The 14,414-nt window shown below is 43.8% G+C and overlaps 1 protein-coding gene across 3 annotated transcripts in view; it reads left to right on the forward strand.

Annotated features, from left to right (window-relative positions):
- The window catches only part of MBD2 (methyl-CpG binding domain protein 2), a 50,719-nt gene extending 38,280 nt beyond the window's left edge, over nucleotides 1–12,439 (forward strand). For 2 of the 3 annotated variants that reach the window (XM_036321821.1, XM_036321820.1), the window contains 4 exons: nucleotides 5,110–5,200; nucleotides 6,486–6,663; nucleotides 10,643–10,765; nucleotides 11,982–12,439. In XM_036321821.1, the coding sequence (XP_036177714.1) occupies nucleotides 5,110–5,200; nucleotides 6,486–6,663; nucleotides 10,643–10,765; nucleotides 11,982–11,985 (396 nt within the window). In that variant the 3' untranslated portion in view covers nucleotides 11,986–12,439. Of the gene's footprint in view, nucleotides 1–5,109; nucleotides 5,201–6,485; nucleotides 6,664–10,642; nucleotides 10,770–11,981 lie in introns of those variants that run through there. The other variant, XM_036321822.1, reaches the window with a different exon arrangement.
- Nucleotides 12,440–14,414: the final 1,975 nt, after the last annotated feature.

Raw genomic sequence — 14,414 nt, forward strand, 5'->3', positions numbered from 1 at the left:
AGACAGATTTAGGCAGTTACTGGTATTTCTATTTTGCTGGTGAAAATACAAAGAAGTCAAGTGACTTACCTAAGGCCGCACATCTGTTTAGTGGTTGAATCAGGAATACAGCTCCCAAACTGGTGCTCTTTCTGTTCCCTGCACTCCCTTCGCTGGGCCACAACTTCATCCGGCCCGATGCGAGTGCCAGCTGTGTGTCTAGCATCATGCTCTTGACAGATGAAGACTGTGCCAATTGAAACTCTTAAAATGGTGAGAGTTGAGCGTTAACTTTGGTTCTTCTATTTTACAAAGTATTAACACTTTTGTCTTCATATACTTTAAAAGGTATATTCCATCTTAGGCATTTTAAGTATTTGTTTCCATTAGAAAAATGCTAGTAGTCTTATTTCTTTGACAATTACTGTTAGAAGTTTTAACTTTTAATGTTAGGAAATACAAAACATATAGAGAACCATCAGAAGTGGCAACTTTCAGAGTCTTCTGACAGCCCGAGATTGCAACGGTGAAGTGTGGCAAAGGGGGCTTGAATCAATCAGGAGTTGGATTTGGTAATTAGACCAATTGTGACCTTGGGCAGGTCAGTGTTAATACAGTAGTAGGAGTGGAGTCCAGGTTTGAAGGAAAAAGATGAGTGGAACTTGAGGAAATAAGGCAAAGTTTCTCTTCCAGTGGAAGGGGGAAGGCAGAAATGGTTTGAGGGAGAATTGGTGTGAATAAGGGCAGTTTTCAGGTTATCAGAGTGTGCGTATATTGGTCACTTCAGGGGAAGAAGCCCCAGGAGAGGAAGAGGGGAGGGAAAAGGTGAGAGGAAAAGTTGGGCAAATTGATGAGACAAGATCCGCAGGAGGCAGGAGAAGCTGTGACCCAGAGTCAAGTTTGTAGTTAGAAAGGTAGTGGAATACTCACTCCTCGCAGTCAGGAGGTAGGTCAGGAAGTTACGCTAAAATGGTTCAGAGGAAGCCTGAGGTAAGGGAGGGTATTTGAAGAGGCTCAGGGCTTTAGGCTTGAGCTCCTAGTTTTCCTAGCCTGCTGTGGAGTCTTGACTTAGAAGCTAATAATCAGCTTATGCTATTTAAAAGATGAGAGTTCAGATATATAGGAAGTTTGATGGACTTTACCTAGTTTTATTATTGAAATTTCAGTGTTTCTTTATAATCATTTGTGGAAGATGCATTTTAAAGCAATAAACGAGGGCTAAAGGAAGTTTTAAGTTTTTGCATGGCTCACTTTGTTGAGACGCTTTTTCTCAGGGCTTTTAATTTAGAATTGGCCAGGCCCTACTGATAGCTACATACTAAGCATTTACGGAAATGGACATGTTCAAGATCAACCCACCAGTTCTATTTTGTTGTTGCACCTATCCTTGAACACCTAAAGTCATTCTGTGCCTTTCTCTGTATTAATCACAGATTTGCACATGCTTATGTTCTCAGAAAGCTCCTTCTAAAATCTCTACCTACAGGTGCTTCCTAGCATACGGGGTGGAATATAAAATGTCCTGTTTCAGTTGTTTGGGACTATACCTCTCCCAATAGAAGTGATATTAGAAATGGCCAGCCCACAAAAGACCATTGACTCTAAAGTGTAATGGAATTATTAAAAGTAATTATTGTGGCTTGGCTGGCGTGGCTCAGTGGTTGAGCATCGACCTATGAACCAGGAAGTCATGGTTCGATCAGGGCACATGCCCGGATTGTAGGCTCGATCCCCAGTGTGGGGCATGCACGAAGTGGCCAGTCAATGATTCTTTCTCATCACTGATGTTTCTCTCTCTCTCTCTCCCTCGCCCCTTCCTCTTTGAAATCAATAAAAAAATATATTTTAAATAATTACTGTGTATAGCTATGTTCCTATCAGGAAGTAATTAAATTTCAATTCCTGAGGTAAGAAATGTTTCTCCCACTTCTGCTTTATCTTACCCCCTACTTGTCTGGCAGTGACAGAGGCGCCCAGCTCCAAGCCACTTAGGGTGGTTCTTGTAAGGCCCAGGAACGAGGAGTTGGGCCAGAGACTCTTGAAAGTGGACAGAGGAGCAGCTGCAGTGATGGCGTGTGTCGGTGGAGGGGTCTGCCTGTGTTTCAGCTGGGAGCCGGGCACTGCCAGTGCAGACCTCCTGTCTCCTATCCTCCTCCCCTGGACCATGGTTCTCAACCAGACCTGATTTTGTCCCCACACCCCACCCTCCCCCATGCACCAGGGGCACTTGGCCATGTCTAGAGACATTCTTGGCTGTCACAAACGGGGTGCTGCTACTGATATCTAGTGGGTGTAGGCCAGTGCTGCTGCTGACCATCCACACACAGACTTCTCCAGCCCCACATGCCAGCCGCGCTAAGGGTAAGAACCTCTGCTCTCGACCATGGCTGCTGGTTCGAGTCTCTTTCCCCTTCTTGCTTGGCTGCAGAACAAAAGTGTAGTTTGTGTTCCCTAATTCTCTTCTACCTTTGTTCTTGAAATATTCTCAAAGAGTCCTTTTGAGGTTTTTCTAAAGGCTTTACTGTCATCACACCATGGAAATAGATGGGCTAAAAATAACAAGAAAATTACAGTTTCAGGACATCTTAATTAAAAGCTATCCATGTTATCCGCCAGACCGTAAATAGAACAAACTTCAGCTCCTCTTCTTGGCTTTAGTCTAGTCTTCCCATTGTGGTTTCCTCTTCCCTGGGCTTCCCTCCTTCTTTACCCGGACTGCTCAGCTGGCGAGAGCCTGGGCGGGAGAGCCTGGGCCGTGATCCCTCACCGGTCCAAATGAGGAGTGGCAGGAGCGCTGGAAATCCTTGGGCTCTTTCAGCAAGGAGTGAAGGGACGTTTCCTTTGTATTGCATGTCCCGTTGCCTTCCTTCTTTTAAGAAACTCACAGAACGAGAAGAGTCACAGCATCTCCCTGAGCAATGCTGCTTCGGCACAGCGGTCCTTCCGCAGCCGCGCGTCCTTACCTCCACGGCGAGCTGGTTTCTCATCATTTCCCTTTGAATTAGTAGAAATTTAAACATTAAGAATTAAAGATTATAGAATGTAAAAAATGTAACTTTTGATCATTTAGAATTGGAGTTGTTAGATGTAAAATATTATTAATCATATCTGTACATACTTTCCATACTTTGTTTTTTGGTAGTGTTGATTTATTTTTTTCAAATTAAATTATGTCTATATAACTTTTATTATAAAAGTACTTGCTAATCTTATACTCACTGATTCCTCTGAATATGTTTTCATTAGAAATTAACTGGCTTTTGTTTTCAATGTCTTTTTCTGTAGTTGTGATATTCAAAGCTTAGTGATGGTATCCCCTAAAGAGGAAATAGAAAGCAGGCGGGGTTTCTCGGGACATCTGTCACACTCATCATTTATAACCTTCACCTGACTATCTTTCACCCAGGATGATTAATGTATTTGTGTCCTCATATATGTTGACCACATATTCAGCTGATGATGCAATGTGTAGAGAGATGTAAGGAGATCTTACTATATACCAGAGGCATTCAAAGGGCAGTGAAACATTCTATTGCAGGTATTCTTGGTGCCGGCAATGAGGTTGTTGTAAATACAACATACTAGTATTCTGCCATAATACAGTTATTTTACTGTGTTTTTGCATTTGTCTGGCGAGGGGATGAGGCGCAATATTATCTGATACTTTTTGTGTATCTGGGAGTCAGAATGAGAAGCCCCAAGAGTAAATATAAAGCTTGGTCTTTGCTGTGTGACAGGTCTTTACCTGTACTGGCTTGTTTAATCCCCACAATAGTCTTATGTGGTAGTCATTGCTGCCACAGTTTACAGAAGAGGAAATTGAGCCTTTTAAAGCTATAGAGCTTCTGCAAGGTCATATTTCTAGAGCTGGGGTTTCAGCTTGGGTTTGTATGTCTCTCAAGATCCTCATTCTAAGTCCAGTGACTCCCATATTTAGTCATTCACACAAACATTTTTTCAGTACCCCTATGTGACAGGCCTCAGGGATCCAAGATTAAAGACAGATACGGAGTCCTAAGGAATTTTTTTATCTTTTTTTTTTTTTTTTTTTTGGCAGTGGTATATATGAAACAGACTAGAGAAAGAGGAAGGCTTGAGGACAAAGATACTATGTTATCTACTGTTGCATCCACAGGGCAAGCACTGCACATAGTAGAAGCTCAGTAAATGCATGCTGAGTGGATCAAAGACAGTAGTGAGAAGCAGTAGCTAATAGGAGAGAGAGTGAAGTATACAAAGGATATGAAATCAAACAGCAGAATTGTCCTGATCCATTCAGAGTTGGGATAAGCAAGTGGCTACTCAGTAGCCCCACTGGGTGTAAAGAGCCTCTAGTGCAGTGATGGCGAACCGATGACATGCGTGTCAGAGGGGACACGCGAACTCATTTTTTTGGTTGATTTTTCTTTGTTAAATGGCATTTAAATACATAAAACAAATATCAAAAGTATAAGTCTTTGTTTTACTATGGTTGCAAATATCAAAAAATTTCTATATGTGACACGGCACCAGAGTTAAATTAGGGTTTTTCAAAATGCTGACACGCCGAGCTCAAAAGGTTCGCCATCACTGCTCTAGTGTGTTCACTGAAGCCCGAAGAAGTTTCCATAACAAATGATCTTTCACACTCCCTCCCATCCCCCCCCCCCCCCCCCCCGCCTTAAAATATGCCAAAGGCTAAACGTGAGTGCCTTGGAAAATCGCGTAGGTGAAGGGCTCTTTCCCTAATGACACTGAATAAAGCGGTGTTACATAATGTAATTTGTTTTCTTTCCCCTGATGAAATATAACATTACACTTTCATACCAAGTGAATCTTTAAAAATGTAAGTTACGTTCTTTGGAAGATACCTTATAAAGAACTATCTGTAGTGTATAATGTAACAATCTATAGTACTGTAACAGGTTACATAAAGTAATAAAAACAACTTTTTTTGAGTAATATCATTTGAAAGAATTGTGATGTGTTGAAGTAATTTCTGTTTGGAGTACCATGTAGCTTTTTGTAAAGAAAAATATGGGGAAATTAGGAAACGATTGAAATGATTTCATTTTCATTATTCAACAGCATCGATGCGCTACTTTCTTGTTCCGAGAATGTGTCCATTAATAGTGATATTTTGCTTTACAGCTTTTCTGGGAGAAGAGGCTACAAGGACTTAGTGCATCGGATGTAACAGAACAAATTATAAAAACCATGGAGCTACCTAAAGGTCTTCAAGGTATTACCTCAGCTCAGTTGAGCGGTGCCCACTGTGTGCTGGGCTCTGCGGAGGCTGTGGAGGCAGGATGGAGGGGTGGTGTGCCCTGCTGGGTGAGGGCCCTCTTGCGTAAACCCAGGGGGAAATGTACATGAAACGCTTGTATTTTGCAAGGATGCTTTAGGGCAGCGTATTACCTAAGATTATTTTTCTGTGTAAAAATGTTGGTTAGGTTTCTCATATAAATGAACTCATGTGCTGCTTCTGGAACCAAATGCACTGAGTGGCAGGCTTTCCCAGGCTTCCTGCTCAGAGCAGCATCTGCCCCCCCCCCCCCCCCCCCAGCACCTGGTCTTTCTTTCTGTTATGGAAGGAAGAGCCAGCAGCTCTCCCCCTGCCTCTCCCTCCACAAACTGCTGCTGCACCTCAGTCCTGCAGCAGCAGCACGTGGGGTGGGGGTGGAGGGCTCAGCTGCTAGGTGCCTGCCGTGTCATGTTGATTCCAAGTTCCAGAGAAGCATCCTTTTCCAAGCAGGAGAACTTCAGCTCCTAAATCTTCATGTAATGTGGATTGCTTAAAAAAATCCTCATCATCCGTTGGTTAGAATGTTGTCTCATTGCTCTCTGCTCTTGGGAATTGTTGCTTTAACAAGTTTATGACTAAGCAATGCATTTGAATGTGGCCCTAGGGGCCAGTCTCCCAAAAGTAGTCAAGGTGTGCAGTTATTAGGTGAATCTGTGAACTTGGATATTTTGTTCGGTATTTTGAAAAAAACCGTTAAAGCTGCAGGCACAGCATGCTTGCATTGGCTTCTCCTTTGAAGTCTTCAAACAAGGAAGGTAAGTGTCGAGACATTGCTGGAAATTAATGTTAAAAGCTATAAGAGAAAGCTATTCCAGGAATAATTTAGGAAAATATTAAGGGGGATACTTGAGTATAAAATGACTTCAGAAGGAACTTAGATCATTAAAATAATTGACCTTGCTTGAGGAAATGTAGCCAACTTCTAAAAAGTGGAGAAAAATTTTTGGAAAATATATTTTAAAATTATGTTAAAGTTTTATTGAATTGCTCGGCTATTTTGTTACTGTTTCTTTAATGTTAATTCATTGGTGTATAATAACTATTAAGTAGATATTATCTAATCCTTTGCTGCTTTGGCTTATATCAGTTTAATATATGACCTACCCCCCCAAAAAAGTATATGATCCCAAATGAATATAAAAATAGTGGTTGTTTTAGGTAACATAGGTTTGTCAAACGCATTTAGAAATTTCCCTTAATAAGTCCATTTTTCTGATTGCAGGAGTTGGTCCAGGTAGTAACGACGAGACCCTTTTATCTGCTGTTGCCAGTGCTTTGCACACAAGCTCTGCTCCAATCACAGGGCAAGTCTCCCCTGCTGTGGAAAAGAACCCCGCTGTTTGGCTCAACACATCTCAACCCCTCTGCAAAGCTTTCATTGTCACAGACGAAGACATTAGGTAAGGCAGTTTCACTTAACTTCAAAACCTTGTTTTTTACATCTGGTAAGCGATGAATCAATCAGAAAGTTATGTATGTATATTTATAGAGCTTTTGTGAAGCCAGTGGGAGGTGATGTAGGACATTTGAAACATGTGAAAAAAGTAGAAGTGTGTGGATAAGGGTATCATTGCAGTCATGTCCAAAGGACAGGTCAGTTGCCCTCTACTCATCCTTTTTGTAGTGTCTTTTGTAGTCTGGCTCTTCCTTTCACTTGGTTATGCCTTTTGTGATTGCTTCCTGCATTGTTTTGTCTGCAAAGCAGTCTCTCTTCAAAGCAGATGATAGCCATGCTCAGTTATATTTTCAAAGTTAATTTACTTATCTTGATTATGTTTACTTCAATTTAGAGATTTATTATCTCTATTTCAGCTTGTTTTAAGGAAAGATTTAAGGTGGCTCCAAAGAGAGAGGGAGACAGAGACACACACACATACACTCACTCACTCAAAAGCAGGGGTCCTCAAACTTTTTAAACAGGGGGCCAGTTCACTGTCCCTCAGACCGTTGGAGGGCCGGACTATAGTTTAAAAAAACCTATGAACAAATTCCTATGCACACTGCACATATCTTATTTCAAAGTAAAAAAACAAAATGGGGACAAATACAATATTTGTATTTGCATGTGGCCCGCGGGCCGTAGTTTGAGGACCCCTGCTCAAAAGTCTAATGAGAAACAAATGTGGAAGGTGACACACAGGGTAAACCAATAGAACAGAGGGTACAAGCTGCATCTATTAACGTCTTTTACTTTTTCTGAGGCTGGACCGGGACTTAGGTTTCTAGCAGTTCATAGGGAAAGAAAAGCATACAGCTTCAGTTGATAATGCCCAGGAAGTATAAGCAAACTGTTGTTCAGGAGAAGCAAAATATTCCAGCTATGAAGACTTCACAGACATTCTGATGAGGGACTTGTGAGCTTTGGTCCCATTACTTATATGAGAGTGTGGTAAATAGGGCAGTGGGAGTGCCTCCCTGTTTCCCTCTTCTGAGTGTAAATGAGAAGCTTTACTGGGTAGTATTTCTAGACAAAACCAGCAGATGGCACTTTTGAATCGTGTAATTTACAAATACGTTTTACATTTGTATTTTTTTTCTAAATCCGTGAAAGTTGTCATGAGAGTGTTTTTTAAATAATGAGTCTAGCCAGGTCTATAATTGGGTTTACACCTTTCTGGGTTTACAAAGCTGTAGAGCGGTTCAGAGTTGCATCATTCAGATGCTTTGCTCACATAGACTTGATGATGTGTTGTTTTTTAAGGAAAACAAAATGTAAAATCAAGGAGAGGCATCAACTTGCTTTTTGGGTTATTCTTACCCTTAAGGAAGGAAATTAGTCAGGAGACAAGTTGTTTTCTGACTTGGAATGAGTAATCGGCAGGATTTCAGCAGGTCGTTATGGGTGTTGATTGAGGCAGCCTGAGCAATCCCCTGGGAATGCTGATGGCTTCAACACCAGATCTTTTGATAGTGAAGGAAAGATCTCAGAGCCAGATCGGGATGATTGCCTTCTAAGGCAGACTTGTCTGACAAATTACCCATTTGATTTAATTGTCATAACAAAGATTATTAAACAAACGTTTCTTGTTGAATTAGTACAGATTCAAAATAAATTACTGCAACTGTAATTGTTGCCCTTTCTCCAATAGTGTAGCCAATATTCTGTTTATATCTTCAATTAGAGATCTCAACATTAAGAATATACTTTTTCAGCATCCTTGATAATATTTTCATCCATAGGTATATTTGTTTTCTAATGCCAAGTAACAAATAATAAACTTAGCAGCTTAAAACAATGCCCGTTTATAGCTCACGTCCGGAATCTGAGCCAGGCACGGCTGGATTCGCTGCCCGGGTCTCACAAGGCTGAAATCTAAGTGTCTGCTGGACTGCATTTCCTTCGGGAGCTTTGAGTCCCCTTTCAAGCCCCCATGGTTGTTTCAGAATTCATTTCCTTGTAGTTGTAGGACTGAGTTCCTGTCCTCTTGTAGACTTGGGGTGTGGTGGGGGCTTCTCAGCAGTTAGAGGCTGATGGCAGCTCCTTGTCCCTGGGTCCCTCCGTGTTCCCACCACCTTCTTTCAGGAAGGGCCAGCACCTTTCAGGGCTCTTCTTACTAGGTCTGACTCTTTACCATAATCTCTTTTGATTAATTCAAGGTCAGTTGACGAGTAAAATAATCGGTGGTTTATCCCATCATATTCACAAGGTCTGCTTGTTCTTAAGGGGAGGGAATTATACAAGGATGGGATGGGGTCAGCTTGGGGACTGGGTTAGAATTCTCCCTACCCCAGTGGGCAAATGCTTTAACTTCAGCTTTCGTAAGTGTGGGGCGTAATTCTCAAGGCAAATATGAGAGTCTAAGATACACTACTCCAGCCAAGAGCACCATTCACCCCATTTTCTTTGTCTTCCTAATGGGATTACTCTGGGGCGGCCGAGCACATTTCCATCCTCTATTATTAGGAGTGAGAGGCTGCCAGTGAGGTCCCTGTGTCATTTGTCATAGACCTCGTGTCACTGAGCCCTAGGCAGGACTGACTCTATAAGAAAGAAACACTGTGTTCCTCTTGACGGCTGCCCTACATGAAAATCTGACAGGCTGTGCAGCTCCGACTGACTCAGCCACAGCCTCCCTCTCTTTGAAAATTCATTTAGAAAGTAGAGGTCTGTACCATTTAACGCTTTGTGCTGTTTTCAGAGTTAAAGAGAGATGACATAAGGTTTTTGTGGCTGCACAGTATCTGTTAACTTCACCACCTTGAGGGAGTCTCATGAGATACGGAGGCATGTGGGCTGGAATAGGTAAATGTCACTTTCCAACTGGCTGAGTGCCCAAGGATGAACATCGGGGAGTCTCAGGGCGTCTTCCGGAAACTTCCTGGGTGGGCAGTCTGCGTTTGTCTTCCTCCATTACTGATGAGGAGCCTTCTTTTTCTGTTCTTGTCCTTTTCCTGTCCTGTCCTGTCCTGTCCTTGAGCCTCAGTACTCCTTGTCGCACCTCTTGGCACTGGGCTTCTCCTCTCCCTCAGCAGCTGTCCTCGCCAGCTTTCTGGTTTCTAATCGGGGCTCACCTCCCACCTGGCCGTTGCCTCCCCCTTGTTTTTTCTAACCCTTTAATGTACTGCTTTCTCCCTCCTCCTGTGTTTCATCAGCCTGGCCACCCCCGTGGCCTGCATGTGACACCGCGTTGCTTACTCGAACTGTTTGAGGAATCCCGCTCTTGCCTGTCAGGAAGCTACTCTCCATTTTTTTCTGCTCTTTTGAGATAAAATGCATTCAATAGCCTTCTTCCGGTGCTTTGTTTTTCATCTCATGGCTCAGAACCTTCCCCCTCCTATTTTTATGGTTTGCGTTACTAACTCACTTTGGAGGCTGCAGTCGCCAAGGCACAGAGGCTTGAGGCATGTTCTAGTAGACCCACTCAGCTTGTCGCTGTTGAAGGAGCTTTTCATTTCTGTCCTTGGTGGAGAGAGCGTGTGGCCATGGTTCCTTCCTGATGGCCTGTTGCCAGCAGGCTTGGGCGCCCAGGGGACAGCTGCCCTGGCCTCCTCACGGCCACAGGCCACAGTGCCAAGCTGAATGCAGCTTACCCCGCCCCCCCTCCCTTTCAATTTCTCAGCGCTTCATCAAACAAGTGTCTTTTTATTCTGTGTTTTCCATGTTACTTCCTATTCTATCCCTGCTTCCGAGATATTTCTAATTACCCTTTATAGGAATAACCCCAAATCTTCACGTAGTTGAAATTCTGGAAGTGGAAGGAAAGGCCACTGAAACAGATCCACTCCCCCAGAGCTCTCTGTGAGGTGAGGGCCGGGCGGGGTGGTTTTGTGACTATAGAAGCAGCGTCTGCAGTGTTTTCCCAGGAACATTCATGGTAGCAGCTCCCTATTCCCATTGCTTGCCACTGACACATGCTTTCTGATTCTGTTGTTTGAAAGGAAACAGGAAGAGCGAGTACAACAAGTGCGGAAGAAATTGGAGGAAGCCCTGATGGCCGACATCTTGTCCCGAGCTGCTGACACAGAGGAGATGGACATTGAAATGGACAGTGGAGATGAAGCGTAAGAATGTGGGCAGGTGGACTCACACCTGAGAGAGGGAGGCTTGGCCTCGGGATGGTCTCTTTCCTTCCGTCGCCTGCCTCACGGGAATGAAAAGGCTCCACCTTGGCCTGGGTTGTGCTCTTGTGGGCCCCTCCTTGGGGTTAAGGACCACGTCAGTACTCGCAGCCTTTCGTTCTCATTGTGTGGGGCAGGCACAGCCCTGCAGCGCTTGCCAGGGACCTCGCCTTCTTCCTTAATGAAGGGAGAAGCCTGCACGGTCCCTTAGAGACTCTGCCAGGGAGGGAGACATGGCCACAAGAGGTGGAGGTGGCTGTCATCGCCACACATAACTTTCTGGGGTCACTGTCTCCCCTTTAAAATTATGGCTGCAAAGTAGGCAAAATCCCGCCCTTTTTCTAGATTTTGTTTAGCGTAGATTCAATGCAGGGAGAACGAGGACATTTCAAATTATAAATAACTTCCCTTTAAAAGTACAGATTTTGATCCTATCCTCATCTCACATAGCAGCTTCATGGACTTTGATCCATTGGGTATATGTTCTCTTTAAATGATTACAGTCAGGTCTCAGCGTGCTTCTCTGCTTGCTTCCCCAACGTCTCTCCTGCTTCATTCCGCAGGCCTTGGCTTACTTTCCACCACTCAGAGCTGATTATTGATTTGTGTCCTTTGAAGCCAACACTGAGGAGGGGGAGTAAGAGAGGGGCGGGAGGGAAGGAACGAGCGGAGTGAGTCCCAGAGTTGTGGCCCTGAAATTGGCTTTGAACCCTTCAGTCTGGGGATGTGCACCTCGTCCTGCCGTCACCCTTGTTCAGTGCCAGGTCCTGGGGACACAGTGAGGGACGCAGCCGCACAGTTCCTATGCTCACAGAGCCTACAGTGCAGCCATCTTACATGAACGCTCACATAACGATGCGATTACCAGCTGTGTTATGTGCTGTCAGAGGAAAAACAAAGGTCCTGTGAGGGCTGATGGTGGGGGCCTAACGCAATGTGAGAGTCACAGGCCTCCCTGAGGAAGTGACATTTCTTTGAGCCTGAAAGATGAGGGAATGTGTTGAGCACTTTTTATGTATAACACATTACAACTAAATGCTAATCAAAGCTTTAAAAATGTGGTGCTCAGTGAAATTTAGCCCCTAATTACTCTCCTAAGTTTTGCTGACTGCACCTGCGAAATCATTGACTGACTGAAGTTTTTATGTTTTCCTTACAGGTAACTTTGGCTGACGTTCCCCAAGAGCAAATTCCTAGAATTGAACCAAAACGTTTCCACTGGGTTTTGCCTGTAAGAAAACAAATGTACCCAAGCACATACAGCTTTTTAATAGCACTAACCAATGCATTTTTAGATGTATTTTTGATGTATATATCTATTATTCAAAAAAAAATGATGTTTATTTTGAGTCCTAGGACTTAAAATTAGTCTTTTGTAATATCAAGCAGGATGAAGCTGAGCTTTGGATGCCAGGTGCAATCTACTGGAAATGTAGCACTTACGAGACCGATCTGTCTGCCCCAGTTTGAATATGAATGAGTACCAAATAAATTCCCAATGAAAGATTATTGTGACTTCACTGTATATAAGCAGATTTTTATACTTTATTGAAAGAGGACATCTGTACATTCTTCCATCATCACTGTAAAGACAAATAAATGATTATATTCACAGACCGATTGGGATTCTTTCTGTTACAGAACACACCCACCCGTCCTGGGCCTTCCAGGCTTCCATTCAGCTGTGATCCCTGGGCCTTAGGTGCGAAACGGAGCTGGGAGGGAGGCGGTAATACATTTGCAACAGGCATCGTGAGGACTGTGTGTTCACCAGGATTCTCAAACTTCATCCAGCGTGTGTCCTTTTCCCCCTTGCCTCTGACGAGTGCTTTTGTTTGTTCTGTGAAAATAACTTTCTTCCCTGGGACAGGAATCCGTACACAGTGCCCTTCGGTGTTACTGGAAGCCCGCGTGTGTTGTTTTTTCTAGATCGTTTTGCATGTTCCAGTGTCCACCAGCTGACTAAGTGAACGGTGCAGGTCAGACCCTCGGCCGAGAGAGGCAGCTTTGCTTCTAGGCAGGGTTGCTTCATGGGCCAGATTGCCATACTCTACTAGTCAATACCCGGCCTCCTGAGTACTAACAGTTTTTTTTCCCCTGCTCAGACTCATAAGTGTAACTTCATTTCCACTTAAATTCCTTGATATATTTAATTACTAAAATCGGCATTTGTTATTGAATTTTACAAATCAAAACAAGTTAGTCTGATGCTAGGGAAAGGAGGCCGTGATTATAAGCAAACTTAAGCACATTTGGAGAAATAGAGCAAAAATAATGTCTTTCTTTGGACGGGTTTATGTACTCCTTAACTCTGAGTTCTTTTAAAATTAGACCCAGAAATGATGTGGTCAAGGATGTGACCACTTCCATTAAGTGTCACTTGTGCAGCTGTTGCCATGACCTGTAGCACCCTTCCGTTCCCGAGGAAGGGAAGGAAGAGAAAAAGTCAGTAACACGTACTGGCTAGGCTTGGGCTGCTGTCTCTGGACCTTATGCCAAATTTCATAAGAAGCTTGTCTTGGAATTCCTGATTTACATTCAGCGTTGATCCCTGGGCCGCCGGCACCAAGGTCTTGGAGCAGCCCTGTTGGTGGATGAGCAGGGACACATGCAAACGCTGGGGAGACTTGGCAGAGGGGCTGCCCTGGCCGACACTCCCCATGGGGTGTCAGTATGATGTTCATGTTGATTTCCTTTTGCGAACTGGTCGGACTAGTTAGAATGACGCCCAAAGGCTTTTCTTAGCCTCTCCCAAGTCCATGGTTCTTAATTGCGATCAAGTTTGGGTACTTTGATCTTGGTGAATGTACGTTCTTTTTACAAAGCAATTCAACCAAGGTATACGCATTTTCATAAACAGCTTTTGTAAAAGCAACACCGCAATGTGCACATGTACAAAATGTTTTCGTTCTTCTAGACTTTGCTCAGGTGGAGAGCAGGTGTGACAGCCATTGCATGGTGTCCAACTGGGGACCAGATCATAAGTCCAGGTGTTCCCAGGATCCCCACAGGACGACACAACCAAAATCAAACTCCTTGTCTCATCCTCACAACTGTCACCGTCTTGCATTCCCTAACCCATGTAAAGGCAGATCATCTGGTCCAGTTGCCAAGGCAGAGCCCAGAAAGGATCCAGCCACTCCAGCATCCCATCATCCTGTTAGAACTGATAACCAACCGCACTTCTCGCGTTTGCATCTCGTCTCCATCCCTGCGGCCCCTGCCTTCATGCAACCTTGCCTCTCCTCTGGGCTTTCAGTGCATTCCTTTAAAAAACTTTTTTATTTTTTACCTGTCCCCCTTCCCTCCCCATCCTTCCTTTTTCTCCTCCATAGAGCCATCAGAAATGGTCCTTAAAGCAAATGTGACGATATCATTTCCCGTCTCAAAATCCCTCACTTAGCTGTATTTATAGGTTAGAATAATTTTTCAGAGTGAGCACTTCGAAGTGAGGAGAACCTGTGTTTGAACCCTGGTTTGCCATGTGTGTGACTTGTCAGGTTACTTAATCTTGAGTGTGTTCCTCATCGGTGACACAGGAATAATACTACCTACCTCAGTCGTGGTGAGGGCTGCATGGGATCCTGTTTAG

The sequence above is a fragment of the Myotis myotis genome, unplaced genomic scaffold, assembly GCF_014108235.1.
Source record: "Myotis myotis isolate mMyoMyo1 unplaced genomic scaffold, mMyoMyo1.p scaffold_m19_p_9, whole genome shotgun sequence".
NCBI lineage: Eukaryota > Metazoa > Chordata > Mammalia > Chiroptera > Vespertilionidae > Myotis > Myotis myotis.